The sequence below is a fragment of the Rutidosis leptorrhynchoides genome, chromosome 6, assembly GCF_046630445.1.
Source record: "Rutidosis leptorrhynchoides isolate AG116_Rl617_1_P2 chromosome 6, CSIRO_AGI_Rlap_v1, whole genome shotgun sequence".
NCBI lineage: Eukaryota > Viridiplantae > Streptophyta > Magnoliopsida > Asterales > Asteraceae > Rutidosis > Rutidosis leptorrhynchoides.
The window spans coordinates 382,706,856-382,725,089 of record NC_092338.1 but is presented as its reverse complement, the minus strand read 5'-3'; the positions used below and the strand labels follow the sequence as shown (position 1 = coordinate 382,725,089).

Here is an 18,234-nt window from a genome sequence, read left to right as displayed (position 1 = left end):
CATCCAAAATTCAAGAACAACACACCAAAATTCAAGTTCATGCTAGTTACACTAAAACAACGAGATCGAGCATATAAATCATATATTCATGTTAGACTTGAGCCATAGACACTAATTAACACTTTTATAAGTTAAAAACATCAAGAACACAAAATCTAGTGATTTTAGAAAGTTACCCAAATGAGATGAAGTTGGTACCAAAATGAAGAGGATGAAGAGAGGATCACGAATATGTAATTTATTTGGTTGCTAGCTCCCTAATCCGGATTTAGATGATGAATGAATGAGAAAGGAAATTGGGTGTGTTCTTGCTAGAGAGAAAGAGAGAGAGAGAGAGAGAGATGGTAATGAATGGGTGAAAGGGGTTTGACCCTTTGACCTAGTCAAGGGTTTGATCCATTGTCAAGTTTAGTCCCTCAACTTTCGTTCGGGTGCGGGAATTACCTAAACGAGATAATTTAAAACGCGTATCAACGGGAGATGTTATAAACATATAACGGACTTTATATTAGTATAACGGAAAAGTAAATGGAAAAAGGCGGGATGTTACATTGTTGAGGTAACTCAAGTCGGTAAGCTACTGGTCCGACACGATCAATAATCTTGAATGGTCCAATATACCTTGGATTTAATTTCCCTCGTTTACCAAATCGAACAACGCCTTTCCAAGGTGCAACTTTAAGCATGACCATCTCTCCAATTTCAAATTCTATATCTTTTCTTTTAATGTCAGCGTAGCTCTTTTGTCGACTTTGGGCGGTTTTCAACCGTTGTTGAATTTGGATGATCTTCTCGGTAGTTTCTTGTATAATCTCCGGACCCGTAATCTGTCTATCCCCCACTTCACTCCAACAAATCGGAGACCTGCACTTTCTACCATAAAGTGCTTCAAACGGCGCCATCTCAATGCTTGAATGGTAGCTGTTGTTGTAGGAAAATTCTGCTAACGGTAGATGTCGATCCCAACTATTTCCGAAATCAATAACACATGCTCGTAGCATGTCTTCAAACGTTTGTATCGTCCTTTCGCTCTGCCCATCAGTTTGTGGATGATAGGCAGTACTCATGTCTAGACGAGTTCCTAATGCTTGCTGTAATGTCTGCCAGAATCTTGAAATAAATCTGCCATCCCTATCAGAGATAATAGAGATTGGTATTCCATGTCTGGAGATGACTTCCTTCAAATACAGTCGTGCTAACTTCTCCATCTTGTCATCTTCTCTTATTGGTAGGAAGTGTGGGGATTTGGTGAGACGATCAACTATTACCCAAATAGTATCAAAACCACTTGCAGTCCTTGGCAATTTAGTGATGAAATCCATGGTAATGTTTTCCCATTTCCATTCCGGGATTTCGGGTTGTTGAAGTAGACCTGATGGTTTCTGATGCTCAGCTTTGACCTTAGAACACGTCAAACATTCTCCTACGTATTTAGCAACATCGGCTTTCATACCCGGCCACCAAAAATGTTTCTTAAGATCTTTGTACATCTTCCCCGTTCCAGGATGTATGGAGTATCTGGTTTTATGAGCTTCTCTAAGTACCATTTCTCTCATATCTCCAAATTTTGGTACCCAAATCCTTTCAGCCCTATACCGGGTTCCGTCTTCCCGAATATTAAGATGCTTCTCCGATCCTTTGGGTATTTCATCCTTTAAATTTCCCTCTTTTAAAACTCCTTGTTGCGCCTCCTTTATTTGAGTAGTAAGGTTATTATGAATCATTATATTCATAGATTTTACTCGAATGGGTTCTCTGTCCTTCCTGCTCAAGGCATCGGCTACCACATTTGCCTTTCCCGGGTGGTAACGAATCTCAAAGTCATAATCATTCAATAATTCAATCCACCTACGCTGCCTCATATTCAGTTGTTTCTGATTAAATATGTGTTGGAGACTTTTGTGGTCGGTATATATAATACTTTTGACCCCATATAAGTAGTGCCTCCAAGTCTTTAATGCAAACACAACCGCGCCTAATTCCAAATCATGCGTCGTATAATTTTGTTCGTGAATCTTCAATTGTCTAGACGCATAAGCAATCACCTTCGTTCGTTGCATTAATACACAACCGAGACCTTGCTTTGATGCGTCACAATAAATCACAAAATCATCATTCCCTTCAGGCAATGACAATATAGGTGCCGTAGTTAGCTTTTTCTTCAATAACTGAAACGCTTTCTCTTGTTCATCATTCCATTCAAATTTCTTCCCTTTATGCGTTAATCCGGTCAAGGGTTTTGCTATTCTGGAAAAGTCTTGGATGAACCTTCTGTAGTAACCAGCTAGTCCTAAAAACTGGCGTATGTGTTTCGGAGTTTTCGGGGTTTCCCACTTTTCAACAGTTTCTATCTTTGCCGGATCCACCTTAATACCTTCTTTGTTCACTATGTGACCGAGGAATTGAACTTCTTCTAACCAAAATGCACACTTTGAAAACTTAGCGTACAGTTTTTCCTTCCTCAATACTTCTAACACCTTTCTCAAATGTTCACCGTGTTCTTGGTCATTCTTTGAGTAAATAAGTATGTCATCAATGAAAACAATGACAAACTTGTCAAGGTATGGTCCACACACTCGGTTCATAAGGTCCATGAACACAGCGGGTGCATTAGTTAAACCAAACGGCATGACCATAAACTCGTAATGACCGTAACGTGTTCTGAAAGCAGTCTTTGGAATATCATCTTCTTTCACCCGCATTTGATGATACCCGGAACGTAAGTCAATCTTTGAATAAACAGACGAGCCTTGTAGTTGATCAAATAAGTCGTCGATTCTCGGTAGTGGGTAGCGGTTCTTGATGGTAAGTTTGTTTAACTCTCGGTAGTCGATACACAACCTGAATGTACCATCTTTCTTCTTGACAAACAAAACAGGAGCTCCCCACGGTGATGTGCTTGGTCGAATGAAACCACGCTCTAAAAGTTCTTGTAATTGGCTTTGCAGTTCTTTCATCTCGCTGGGTGCGAGTCCGTAAGGAGCACGAGCTATTGGTGCAGCTCCTGGTACAAGATCTATTTGAAATTCAACGGATCGATGTGGGGGTAATCCCGGTAATTCTTTCAGAAATACATCGGGAAATTCTTTTGCAACGGGAACATCATTGATGCTCTTTTCTTCAGTTTGTACTTTCTCAACGTGTGCTAAAACAGCATAGCAACCTTTTCTTATTAGTTTTTGTGCCTTCAAATTACTAATAAGATGTAGCTTCGTGTTGCCCTTTTCTCCGTACACCATTAAGGGTTTTTCTTTTTCTCGTATAATGCGAATTGCATTTTTGTAACAAACGATCTCTGCTTTCACTTCTTTCAACCAGTCCATACCGATTATCACATCAAAACTCCCTAACTCTACTGGTATCAAATCAATCTTAAATGTTTCGCTAACCAGTTTAATTTCTCGATTTCGACATATATTATCTGCTGAAATTAATTTACCATTTGCTAATTCGAGTAAAAATTTACTATCCAAAGGCGTCAATGGACAACTTAATTTAACACAAAAATCTCTACTCATATAGCTTCTATCCACACCCGAATTAAATAAAACGTAAGCAGATTTATTGTCAATAAGAAACGTACCCGTAACAAGCTCCGGGTCTTCCTGTGCCTCTGCCGCATTAATATTGAAAACTCTTCCGCGGCCTTGTCCATTCGTGTTCTCCTGGTTCGGGCAATTTCTAATAATGTGGCCCGGTTTTCCACATTTATAACAAACTACATTGGCATAACTTGCTCCGACACTGCTTGCTCCGCCATTACTCGTTCTGACACCATTTGTTCCTTTCGTTCTATTAACCCCTGGTCCGTAGACCTCACACTTCGCCGCGCTATGACCATTTCTTTTACACTTGTTGCAAAATTTTGTGCAGAACCCCGAGTGATACTTTTCACACCTTTGGCATAGCTGCTTCTGATTGTTGTTGTTGTTGCGGTTATTATTGTTGTTGGGATTATTGTTGTAGTTGATGTTGCTGTTGTTGTTGTTGCTGTTGTTGTTGTTGTTGTTGTTGGGCCGTTTGTTGTAGTTGAGATTGATGTTGCGATTGTTGGGATAATTTTTGCGATTATTGTTGTAATTGCTGTTGTTGTTGTATTGGTGATTCTTATCACCGTTTTCCTCCCACTTTCTTTTGACTTGCTTCACATTGGCCTCTTCAGCAGTCTGTTCTTTAATTCTTTCTTCAATCTGGTTCACTAGTTTGTGAGCCATTCTACATGCCTGTTGTATAGAGGCAGGCTCGTGTGAACTTATATCTTCTTGGATTCTTTCCGGTAATCCTTTCACAAATGCGTCGATCTTCTCTTCCTCATCTTCGAATGCTCCCGGACACAATAGGCACAATTCTGTGAATCGTCTTTCGTACGTGGTAATATCAAATCCTTGGGTTCGTAACCCTCTAAGTTCTGTCTTGAGCTTATTGACCTCGGTTCTGGGACGGTACTTCTCGTTCATCAAGTGCTTGAATGCTGACCACGGTAGTGCGTACGCATCGTCTTGTCACACTTGCTCTAGATAGGTATTCCACCATGTTAACGCAGAACCTGTGAAGGTATGCGTAGCGTACTTCACTTTGTCCTCTTCAGTACACTTACTTATGGCAAACACCGATTCGACCTTCTCGGTCCACCGTTTCAATCCGATCGGTCCTTCGGTTCCATCAAATTCCAAAGGTTTGCAGGCAGTGAATTCTTTGTAGGTGCACCCTACACGATTTCCTGTACTGCTAGATCCAAGGTTATTGTTGGTATATAGCGCAGCCTGTACTGCGGCTATGTTTGAAGCTAGAAAAGTACGGAATTCCTCTTCATTCATATTCACGGTGTGTCGAGTAGTCGGTGCCATTGCCTTCAAAATAGTCAAATGGAACAAGTTAATCATACAGAATATTAAGAGTAGTTAATAGTATTTCGTAGCATAATATGAACTCATTTATAAAAGCTTTTTCTTCATATTAGCATTTTATAAGTTTAAATTCGGGTAGTACCTACCCGTTAAGTTCATACTTAGTAGCTAATATACAATTCAACTACTACAATTCTATATGAAAAACTGATTATAATAATATTTCGCGTTCAAACTTTTATACAATATTTTACAAACTTACAATACCGCTTATTTTACATAAAGCATGAAATATAGCACACAATAACTTTGATACAAGATAGTTGTGAAGATAATTCTAGCTAGTACACAAGTCGTTCAGCAAAGGCAATAAAAACACGTAATTCATACGTCCAGAAACAAGTCATGCATTCTGGTTTTACTAGGACTACTTCCCATCCTTGGTCTTGTGGAACATAACCGTTATGGACGTTGATAAGACAGCGTGTTGTAACATCGTCAAAGGGACGAGGGTTATGTAATGTCCAACAGTCCCGTAATAATCTAAAAACCTCATTTCTTACCCCAATTACCGACTCCATCACTTGTGGAAACGTTTTGTTTAATAGTTGTAGCCCGATGTTCTTGTTCTCACTTTGGTGAGAAGCGAACATTACTAATCCGTAAGCATAACATGCTTCTTTATGTTGCATGTTAGCCGCTTTTTCTAAATCACGAAGTCCAATATTCGGATATATTGAGTCAAAATAATTTCTTAACCCGTTGCGTAAAATAGCATTTGGGTTCCCCGCAATATATGCGTCAAAGTAAACACATCGTAACTTATGGGTTTCCCAATGTGATATCCCCCATCTTTCAAACGAAAGTCTCTTATAAACCAAGACATTCTTGGAACGTTCTTCGAATGTCTTACAAACTGATCTCGCCTTAAATAGTTGTGCCGAGGAATTCTGACCGACTCTAGACAAGATTTCATCAATCATGTCTCCGGGTAGGTCTCTTAAAATATTGGGTTGTCTATCCATTTTGTGTTTTTAAACTGTAAAATAGACAAGAGTTAGATTCATAAAAAAAATACTTATTAATACAAGCAATTTTTACATATATCATAAAGCATAAGCACACTATATTACATATATTACACCACACGAATACAACTATCTTATTCCGACTCGCTCGTTTCTTCTTCTTCGGTTTTGGTTCGTTTTGCCAAGTTTCTAGGGATATATGATGTTCCCCTCATACGAGCCGTAATTTTCCACATTGGTTTAGAAAAACCTGGTGGTTTAGAGGTTCCCGGGTCATTGTTACAACTTAAGGACTTCGGGGGTTGACGATACATATAAAGTTCATCGGGGTTGGAATTAGATTTCTCTATTTTTATGCCCTTTCCCTTATTATTTTCTTTTGCCTTTTTAAATTCAGTTGGGGTAATTTCTATAACATCATCGGAATTCTCGTCGGAATCCGATTCATCGGAGAATTGGTAATCCTCCCAATATTTTGCTTCCTTGGCGGAAACACCATTGACCATAATTAACCTTGGTCGGTTGGTTGAGGATTTTCTTTTACTTAACCGTTTTATTATTTCCCCCACCAGTTCTATTTCTTCATCCGGTTCCGATTCTTCTTCCGGTTCCGACTCTTCTTCCGGTTCCTCTTCGGGAACTTGTGAATCAGTCCACGAATCATTCCAATTTACATTTGACTCTTCATTATTATTAGGTGAGTCAATGGAACTTGTTCTAGAGGTAGACATCTATCACATAATATCAAACGCGTTAAGAGATTAATATATCACATAATATTCACATGTTAAAAATATATAGTTTCCAACAAAATTTGTTAAGCAATCATTTTTCAACTAAACACGGTCGAAGTCCAGACTCACTAATGCATCCTAACAAACTCGATAAGACACACTAATGCAAAATTCTGGTTCTCTAAGACCAACGCTCGGATACCAACTGAAATGTCCCGTTCTTATTGATTAAAAACGTTCCATATTAATTGATTTCGTTGCGAGGTTTTGACCTCTATATGAGACGTTTTTCAAAGACTGCATTCATTTTTAAAACAAACCATAACCTTTATTTCATAAATAAAGGTTTAAAAAGCTTTACGTAGATTATCAAATAATGATAATCTAAAATATCATGTTTACACACGACCATTACATAATGGTTTACAATACAAATATGTTACATCGAAATCATTTTCTTGAATGCAGTTTTTACACAGTATCATACAAACATGGACTCCAAATCTTGTCCTTATTTTAGTATGCAACAGCGGAAGCTCTTAGTATTCACCTGAGAATAAACATGCTTTAAACGTCAACAAAAATGTTGGTGAGTTATAGGTTTAACTTATATATATCAAATCGTAACAATAGACCACAAGATTTCATATTTCAATATACATCCCATACATAGAGAAAAAAATCATTCATATGGTGAACACCTGGTAACCAACATTAACAAGATGCATATATAAGAATATCCCCATCATTCCGGGACATCCTTCGGATATGATATAAATTTCGAAGTACTAAAGCATCCGGTACTTTGGATGGGGTTTGTTAGGCCCAATAGATCTATCTTTAGAGTTCGCGTCAATTAGGGTGTCTGTTCCCTAATTCTTAGATTACCAGACTTAATAAAAAGGGGCATATTCAATTTTGATAATTCAACCATAGAATGTAGTTTCACGTACTTGTGTCTATTTTGTAAATCATTTATAAAACCTGCATGTATTCTCATCCCAAAAATATTAGATTTTAAAAGTGGGACTATAACTCACTTTCACAGATTTTTACTTCGTCGGGAAGTAAGACATGGCCACTGGTTGATTCACGAACCTATAACAATATATACATATATATCAAAGTATGTTCAAAATATATTTATAACACTTTTAATATATTTTGATGTTTTAAGTTTATTAAGTCAGCTGTCCTCGTTAGTAACCTACAACTAGTTGTCCACAGTTAGATGTACAGAAATAAATCGATAAATATTATCTTGAATCAATCCACGACCCAGTGTATACGTATCTCAGTATTGATCACAACTCAAACTATATATATTTTGGAATCAACCTCAACCCTGTATAGCTAACTCCAACATTCACATATAGAGTGTCTATGGTTGTTCCGAAATATATATAGATGTGTCGACATGATAGGTCGAAACATTGTATACGTGTCTATGGTATCTCAAGATTACATAATATACAATACAAGTTGATTAAGTTATGGTTGGAATAGATTTGTTACCAATTTTCACGTAGCTAAAATGAGAAAAATTATCCAATCTTGTTTTACCCATAACTTCTTCATTTTAAATCCGTTTTGAGTGAATCAAATTGCTATGGTTTCATATTGAACTCTATTTTATGAATCTAAACAGAAAAATTATAGGTTTATAGTTGGAAAAATAAGTTACAAGTCGTTTTTGTAAAGGTAGTCATTTCAGTCGAAAGAACGACGTCTAGATGACCATTTTAGAAAACATACTTCCACTTTGAGTTTAACCATAATTTTTGGATATAGTTTCATGTTCATAATAAAAATCATTTTCTCAAAATAACAACTTTTAAATCAAAGTTTATCATAGTTTTTAATTAACTAACCCAAAACAGCCCGTGGTGTTACTACGACGGCGTAAATCCGGTTTTACGGTGTTTTTCGTGTTTCCAGGTTTTAAATCATTAAGTTAGCATATCATATAGATATAGAACATGTGTTTAGTTGATTTTAAAAGTCAAGTTAGAAGGATTAACTTTTATTTGCGAACAAGTTTAGAATTAACTAAACTATGTTCTAGTGATTACAAGTTTAAACCTTCGAATAAGATAGCTTTATATGTATGAATCGAATGATGTTATGAACATCATTACTACCTTAAGTTCCTTGGATAAACCTACTGGAAAAGAGAAAAATGGATCTAGCTTCAACGGATCCTTGGATGGCTCGAAGTTTTTGAAGCAGAATCATGACACGAAAACAAGTTCAAGTAAGATCATCACTTGAAATAAGATTGTTATAGTTATAGAAATTGAACCAAAGTTTGAATATGATTATTACCTTGTATTAGAATGATAACCTACTGTAAGAAATAAAGATTTCTTGAGGTTGGATGATCACCTTACAAGATTGGAAGTGAGCTAGCAAACTTGAAAGTATTCTTGATTTTATGTAACTAGAACTTGTAGAATATATGAAGAACACTTAGAACTTGAAGATAGAACTTGAGAGAGATTAATTAGATGAAGAAAATTGAAGAATGAAAGTGTTTGTAGGTGTTTTTGGTCGTTGGTGTATGGATTAGATATATAGGATATGAAATTTTGTTTTCATGTAAATAAGTCATGAATGATTACTCATATTTTTGTAATTTTATGAGATATTTCATGCTAGTTGCCAAATGATGGTTTCCACATGTGTTAGGTGACTCACATGGGCTGCTAAGAGCTGATCATTGGAGTGTATATACCAATAGTACATACATCTAAAAGCTGTGTATTGTACGAGTACGAATACGGGTGCATACGAGTAGAATTGTTGATGAAACTGAACGAGGATGTAATTGTAAGCATTTTTGTTAAGTAGAAGTATTTTGATAAGTGTATTGAAGTCTTTCAAAAGTGTATAAATACATATTAAAACACTACATGTATATACATTTTAACTGAGTCGTTAAGTCATCGTTAGTCGTTACATGTAAGTGTTGTTTTGAAACTTTTAGGTTAACGATCTTGTTAAATGTTGTTAACCCAATGTTTATAATATCAAATGAGATTTTAAATTATTATATTATCATGATATTATCATGTATGAATATCTCTTAATATGATATATATATACATTAAATGTCTTTACAACGATAATCGTTACATATATGTCTCGTTTAAAAATCATTAAGTTAGTAGTCTTGTTTTTACATATGTAGTTCATTGTTAATATACTTAATGATATGTTTACTTATCATAGTATCATGTTAACTATATATATATCCATATATATGTCATCATATAGTTTTTACAAGTTTTAATGTTCGTGAATCACCGGTCAACTTGGGTGGTCAATTGTCTATATGAAACATATTTCAATTAATCAAGTCTTAACAAGTTTGATTGCTTAACATGTTGGAAACATTTAATCATGTAAATATCAATCTCAATTAATATATATAAACATGGAAAAGTTCGGGTCACTACACTTAAAGTCGATGCTACATTCACACCCCACCATTCGAAAACCTTCTACCAAATATCGAGTGCGTGTTTGCAAAAAATGGCGGCATGATCCACCGTTTCTACATCGTCATCACATAGTGGACAACGAAGAGAGTGTAGATCAATACCCCGTTTATCTAGTTCTACCAATGCCGGAAGTCTCTTTTTTCTCGCTCTCCAAACAAAAGCTTCAATTTTTTTAGGTGTTAAATTGTTACGCAAGGTTTCAGATGCATTTGTACCCGCTGTCAGAATTTCAAGTCCAAAAGTTCAGATAAAACCTTGGTTGTGAAAACACCATTACCCGAGAGTTGCCACCTCCATGCGTCTGATTTCACAGGATCAATTGTAACTTATGATAGCAGCGCTTCCAGATCCTCTAGTTCTCCATGAGCTCGACCCATAGGCTGCCTCGACCAACCCCATAAACTTGTGCAATTCAACCCAATCCATTGTACCCTCTCAGCAAACTTTTCAGTTTCTAAACAAAGAAGTCGTTTGCATATGCTTTTAAGAGGCACATCACCCACCCATGTCTCATTCCAAAAAGTAGTTTCAGCACCATTACCGATCACTTTGGTGAAGGAATCCCTGAAAGCTAAATCATGACAGTCCATTGGTGTACTTTAGCGTATAATTGAGTTAATTTAGGGTTTAGAATTCGTTCACACGTAATTTAATTCATTAATAATTTTGCACTTTCGAAAGCATTTGGCAATCAATCAAGTTTAGTTTCGTTTTTTCTTGTCGATTTAATTACAACAGTTAGTATAAGAGTCAAATTGTAATTCTTGAGTGAGAAAAGAGGCAATTGAGTAATTCGCTGAGAACTTTGAAATTGATAGTGTGAAGGGAAATCCGCCAAAATACACTTCTTTTAAAAAAAATTCGTTCAAAATACACTTTTTAAAAAAAATATCTTTTTACACCATTAGGTCGACCAACAATATGGTCGACCACCCCTTTACTTGGTCGACCACCTCATTTTTCAAGGTGGTCGACCAAACTTTAATCTTAGCATGGTCGACTACCATGTAAGCATGGTCGACTACCACCTCAATTGGCTATGGTCGACCACAAGCAAAAAAACAACGCGGGCGACCATAGCCAATTGAGGTGGTAGTCGACCATTCTCTGATTGAAGTTTAGTCGACCACCTTGAAAAATGAGGTGGTCGACCAAGTAAAGGGGTGGTCGACCATATTGTTGGTCGACCTAATGGTGTAAAAAGACAATTTTTTTTAAAAAAGTGTATTTTGAACGATTTTTTTTTTAAAAAAAGTGTATTTTGACGAATATCCCTAGTGTGAAATGACTGAAACGAAGTTTGACTTACAGAAGTTTGATGGCAAGAACAATTTTGGGATTAGCATCAAGGGGTCACCGTACCTCTTGAAGGAGAAGCTAGGTTGTCGGCGACATTGTCTAAGATGGAGAGAAGGAATATAATGAAAAAGCCTCATAGTACGATAATACAGAGTCTTGTGACAGAGTACTAAGAGAAGTCGTCAAAGAAGTCACTCATGTCAAAAACTGAGAAAAGTTAGAGAGTTTGACATGACAAAATCGTTGGCTAGTAGGCTATATCTGATGCATATAGGTTTCAAAAGGTTCTAAAAGGGTGTTGGATGAGTTCAAGTTGAAGAACAAGCCTTCGACTTGGAGTACAAACCATCAAAGGAAGAGTTTGATTTAGTTTCTCATTAGTTGTATGGTTATGTTTTAATAAAGTTTTTATCCATTTTTTGTTTCCTTATCTAGTTGTTTTAGTCCTCTGTATAAAGTACTTGACTTTCATTATTCATTCAGTGAGTAGTCGCCCATTATAAATGATTCAAATGGAAGGATCTAGAGTGGCATAGATATGTTGTGAGAAGGGCATGACATTATAAATAGGTAGGTGTGAAGTTACTTATTTAGACAAACTCTAAAGTGTTTTTCAACTTCTCGATTGATAAATAGTTTAATCTATAACTGACATACGGGCGATGATTGGGTTTACCTAAGCAGATACAATCTTAAGCCCAGATTATAGATTATAGATTATAGAATCATTTGCATCGCCATTGTAAACTCTATTAGATCATAGCGTGTAAATGACATGTTCGACTCGCTAAAAGCTTAATTCATTCAAGTCGAGTTTAAACGAACTCGAACTAGAGCTTAAACATATTTTGAAGATCGTTTAGTTAACGAGCTCAAGCTTCTTATATCGAGCTTAAACATATTCGTGATCCTAAACGACTCTTTCATCTATATAGGAGGTGATATTTTCAAACATGATTTTGATAGAACCACGCATATTTGTTGTTACTTTCCAGTAATACCCTTCCATAATTTGAAATGAAAATTTTGTATAACACATCATTAATCATTAAGGGTAATTTAGTGAATTTAAGTGGATTTATCAAAAACATATTTGGAAATATCAACTCTTCATTTATATACATATATAAACGAGTTTAAGCTTTTTATAATATCAACAAGAAGCTCAAGCCCTTCAAATCTTGAAGGAGGCTAGCTCGAGCCTAGTCAACCTTGACTCGTTTACAACCTAGTAAAACAGAGGAAAATTAACAAAAGTGAATACCTAGGATTCTAGCCAATTTAAATCTCTTACATTGTTTTAGTCTGAGCTAAAACTTATATAATGTTATGGTATTAATATAAGACAAACAAATTTCCCATGTGACATTAGTGACGTGACCCTTCGGTTTGTCACCTGCAACAAAATAAATCCAAGTATGTATATCCATACTCTAGCTTGGTACAACAAGCTGAAATTAATATTTAGTATGTAAATTTATTCAATAGACAAGATGTCCAAAACAAGAATAAAATGAACCAAACAACTTTAAACAAAAAATGACAAGAAGCTTTTACTAGACAGGCCTGCAGTTCCCACAGTCCAACTTATTCACCAAACACAATACTTAAACATATGCAGATCTGTATCCAAACCACCTTATTATTGTTTCTTATCCAAATGTCCCTTCCATTTCACCAGGCTCTTAAGAAACTCACCAACCTGTAAAAAAAATTATAGTAACAATAACTTAAGCAACATATCCGCGTAAACAGAATGTAACAGACAGTGATGGTAAAAAAAACCAACTTATTCGGACATGTAACGAGTAAATATGGTTAACTTTTTAGTATGAGTCACAAAATCGTGTATATAGTTATGTGTGACCCAGTAAGCAAGTAAAATGGGCGAACCTCGAAAGTGTCCCTTAGAGATAAAAAGGCTTTGCTTTCTTTCGGTATAGAAGATACCAAAATTCCATATCCAAGATTTCGTTCTCTCAAAACCTAAACAAAACACACACATATTTATGATCAACAAATTATAGATCAAAACATAACATAATATTTAAGAACATATAAGGCTATATGGTTAGTGTTATAGTACCTTAAATGCATCTTCATCTGTTCTGTCATCCCCAATATAAATTGGAAGAACATCATCACTGTTGCTTAGCCCTGTTTGCATTAGATCATAACATATTACAGTATGATTTATGAACAGAACCAAATACTTTTAATCTTTCCAATCATAAAAAGTAATATCCTTTTCTCATTGCTTTACAAAATTTACTTTGCTAAAAAAAGAAAATAAAAGAATCTGAAATTAAACTATATTTGTAATATTTGTAACCATAATAACAAATAATTAATTTACAAAACATACCCAGTGATTCAAGAAGAAATTCAACAGCTCTTCCTTTGTCCCAATCAATTACCGGACGGACCTCTAAAACCTGTAAACAATTGTGACCTTAATTTTTAAGCGTAAGTTTGAAAACATGTCAATTATTATGAAGGAAAACATGAAACAATATTATTGTTTTACGATAAAACAATAATATTGTTTTACCATAAAACAGCCTGACTCATCTGACCCATGACCCGTTTCAACCTGTTACCCAACCCGACCCAACCTGACTCATTTGGACCGTTTGAAATCTGACTCATTTGGACCGTTTGACCCATTGCAACCCAAAACCTTTTTGACCCATTACTCAAACCGACCCAACTTGACCCGTTTTCCAGGTATAGAGCTTTACCTTCCGTCCATGAGTTAACCGTAGACGAGGATAATCCTTTAAGACATCATGCACACGTTGTGCAACCATAAGCCAACTCTACAATCAGTTGATATCTAAAAGGTCATAAACCATAAATCAAAGGGCTTTATTATACATAAAGTATAAAAGATCCTTACTTTTTCGTCTACATTACGGTAATGTACAGAGGTACAAAATTTGTGATTTTCCAATTTTACACCTGGAATATCGTTAGTAACTTCGACAAGGGTTTTAAAAACCTCGTCAATCATCGGTATAAAGTCTCTAGCAGGCTGGAACAAGTTTACTTCCTTTCCCTGCATAAGCAAAACACAAAATTAGTTAAAAATAACAGAATTAGTTAAGATTATAACAGAATTTGTAACAATAAGTTACCTGCTTGTCAGTAGATCTAATATAATTCGAATGGTCAATAGTCAAATCGTCCTGAACAGGAAACATAATGTCCATACCATGGCTACCTGCATAATACAGTTCTGCTAATCCTACTAACTCATAAACCTTGTTTCGGCTTCTTCCACTAATTATTGCTGTTGGAAAACACTCTGCAACACCTTTTACGGCCGAATGCATCTGAAAATAGAGACGTTTCGTCATTCAAATGTAGTTAAAAAAAGAAAACGTATATATGTGAGTAAGGACTTACATCTGCAGACATGAAAGCACGATCGGGATCATCTACAATAGGTGAGAGTGTCCCGTCGTAATCTAAGAAAATGACTATCTTTTTATCTTTTGCATGGTCTATTATTTCATCAAAAGAGTTAAGGGCCGAGGGGTACTTTAACTGCAAATAATACAACATTATAAACATTTTCGACATGAAAAACATTTTTAAAAACTAAATATATACGGAGTACATAATTAAACATACCATCCAAGAATTATAAACTACATCACTATCATCAGATGCAATTTCAACCCCGAAATCTTTAACTATCTTCTTACGAGGGGGTGAAGAAGAATGCATGGCATCGAGCCAACCGTTTGAACGTACATCATCTAGTTTTCCGGGTTTTTTTCTTGGAGCGGATAAAATACTTGAAGAATATGAAGGTCCGGATTGGGAAAAAGGTAGCATATTCGAATGGGTTCGTAATTTTGATTTGATTATAGGAGTAGGATCAGTGAGAACAGGAGAGCCGCTTTTTGGCTTCAAATCCATAAAAAACAAGTTAATCTGGTCACGTTCTATCCGACAGTTTTATCAATAAAAAACCACCTCTTTAATGTTTTCTTATCAGTTGTACTAGGTGAACTTTCCATTAAACACCAGCTTCCTTAAATCTGAAATCAGAATCAGAATTAACATTATAACAATAACAAACAGAATTAATTACAAAACAAAACAAAAAAATTATGTTATTGGTGCAGGAACTTGACATACATCATTTTCAGAAGCAAAGGACACGAAGCATAGAAAAAGTTATGCTTGATCTTCGAACCAAAAGAACTTCAGTTGTAATCCTTCCTGATTTACAGTAAAATAAGGATGTTATTTTTCGTTACACACGAAATGATAAATTCGCTAAAGTAAGACCACGAAAACGACAGTCTCAAAGTTCATGTGCATTAAGCCATAAACAATTTTACTTTAAATGATTACAATGAGCACAAAGTTAAGTGCACTTCTGAGAAAGCTATCATGTTAATGAAATCAGTATTGTTAGAAAAAGTTAAAGCTCTATTGAAATACTAATCAAAACATTAAGAAGTACTTAATATGAAAGTATACTTTAAGTTAATAACTTTTTATACTTCAATCAATCATTGTCTCTATATACAACACATATGTTTTGTTACAAGAATATATAGGGTGTGTTTGTTTACTTCTGATTTGAACGGTTCAGCGCTGAATGCTGAACTATTCAACATTCAGCGTGTTTGTTTCTGAGCTCCGAATGACATATGATTCTGAATGGTTCAGCATTTAAAGTTGAAACACTCTTAACCATTAAGCTTTTAATTTTTTTGTAATATTCTCCTTAAATCATATCCAGAACACTTAACAAACAAGTATATCGATTTTTTTATTCATATAACACATTAAAAAAGTAAGTTACCCAATTCATATCGTTCATTCAAAATATAAGAACATATTTTCATTCAGATTATGAATCATTCAGCGCTAAATCATTCAGATTATCAAAAGAAGTCTAAGCTGCAAAACATATATTTTGAGGTAAATTCTGAAACAGATTAAAGGATATTAATTAGTAAAGCACAAAACTATAAAGAACTTTTGTAGTTAAAGGATATTAAAGCACAAAAAAGTAACTTTGTACACCTTTAATGATGATAACTTGCAAGGTTTGAACTTTCAACCAAACACTTGCACATAACAGGAAGGTGGATATCTAAACCATTATACATTTATATTTATATACCATATATATCATTATATTAGATATATGATACAGCACGCGAATTTTCATTGAAATAAGAAATTTAAACAAAAATATATAGTTAACAAAGTCATTCTCATACAAAACGATACCCCACACCTTGATGGCTTGATCTTGAAACCTTATCCACAAGAAAAGCTTCATGAAAGTTGTTAAGATCTTTTGTAGTTTTAAGACATGTTTTGGTTTGTACTTTTATAAGTTGTATCAGAATTAGATCCAAAAAGATTCCATTTAACAATATAAACAATACTCCATGTTAGGCTAAAATATTCATATCCTGCACCTTTTTGCAATTAATTATCCTATAAAACATGATAAACTCAAATTAATCGGCTAATTAAGCATGAAACAATATTAGTTTATTTTTTCTATAAATAAACTTTAATGTCAAACAGTGTCTTCACACATGTCACATGACCCTGATGTGGACCCTACAAAGTAGCGAACATGAAATTTCTTCATGGATCTACTATGCTGTCATAGTGTCATAGTATGAGTTGAAAGATGATTAATTATTTAATAAACATATCAATTGAAAATATAATATAACAAAATAATTATATTTATAATTACAAATTTATAAACAAGCTCCATAATGAGAACATCGTCTTAGAAAAATATAAAAAAGTCAATATAACAATATGACTCAGGTATCACTATGTTCTTTTTTATTGATGCAACTACACAACCACCATTACACGTAACCCTCGTGCTCTCAATATGTGTTTAATAAATAGCTTTTAAAACCAACATTTTTTTTGTCTATTCACGATCAATGGTAGTTCATTATATATTTTTATAAAATAATAAAGACTGAACATATGAATGCCATTATGTTTCATGATCGATATATATTCAATAAATAGATAAATATATTCCACATAAAATAAAAGAAACTTTTTAGCAATACACAAATAAAAATTTTATTCATAATTATTTCAATTAACTGCATCAATTAACCTGATTGTTCAATATCATTAGGTTATCACCTTCATTTCTAACATATTACAGTAATTCACAAAAACACAGCACGCACAATATATTCCAACTACTTTGAATACAACATTAATGTAACACGACAAACTTCAACGAATTGTCGTTTCGTATTCCTCACAGTTTCAGATCTCATATAGAACTTTTTATCGGACGTCTTTATTAATAACCCAAAAATTCATTATGAAATTGCAACAACAACAATGCACAAATATTTCAATTAAAAAATTCTCAAATATTTCAATTCATAATAAAAGTTAATTAAACTTACATATATTAGAGAAATAACAATGCACATCCTAGTCAATAGAATTAATATTTGAAAAGGATTAGGGTTGATTAATTGTACCTGAATGAGAGACAAATGAAATTGCGCGATTGAAGATGATTTTGTCAGAGAAAAATTAAGAAAAGGAAAATTAAGAATAATAATGAATGAAGATGAATTGCTAGAGAGAGAAAAAAAAGGGGGAATGGGAGAGGGAGATTGGGGAGAGTATTTATAGAGTTTGATAGGTCCAGAAAAATACGTGCCAAACAAGGTAACTACCTCCTCCTTCAAATTTATTATGGTGGTTATTGCGTTAGGAAACATAAATAATAAATATAAATATAAATAAATATATTAAAAAAAGATAGAAAAAAAAGTGTCTCAACTAC

General features: G+C 34.5%; 1 protein-coding gene across 2 annotated transcripts; it reads right to left on the bottom strand.

The window, feature by feature from the left end:
• Window positions 1-12,820: 12,820 nt before the first annotated feature.
• Window positions 12,821-18,033, bottom strand: LOC139855913 (probable trehalose-phosphate phosphatase F). Of its 2 annotated transcripts, XM_071845151.1 has the most exons (11): window positions 17,924-18,033; window positions 15,561-15,644; window positions 15,048-15,460; window positions 14,820-14,960; window positions 14,549-14,746; window positions 14,311-14,469; window positions 14,153-14,230; window positions 13,777-13,846; window positions 13,498-13,568; window positions 13,305-13,397; window positions 12,821-13,113 (listed from the first exon to the last, which is right to left on the bottom strand). In XM_071845151.1, the coding sequence occupies exons 3-11, from the start codon at window positions 15,336-15,338 to the stop codon at window positions 13,054-13,056; spliced, it is 1,161 nt and encodes a 386-aa protein (XP_071701252.1). In that variant the 5' UTR covers window positions 15,339-15,460; window positions 15,561-15,644; window positions 17,924-18,033; the 3' UTR covers window positions 12,821-13,053. The 2 variants fall into 2 exon arrangements, with proteins under 2 accessions (XP_071701252.1, XP_071701254.1); XM_071845153.1 differs by lacking the exon at window positions 14,153-14,230.
• Window positions 18,034-18,234: the final 201 nt, after the last annotated feature.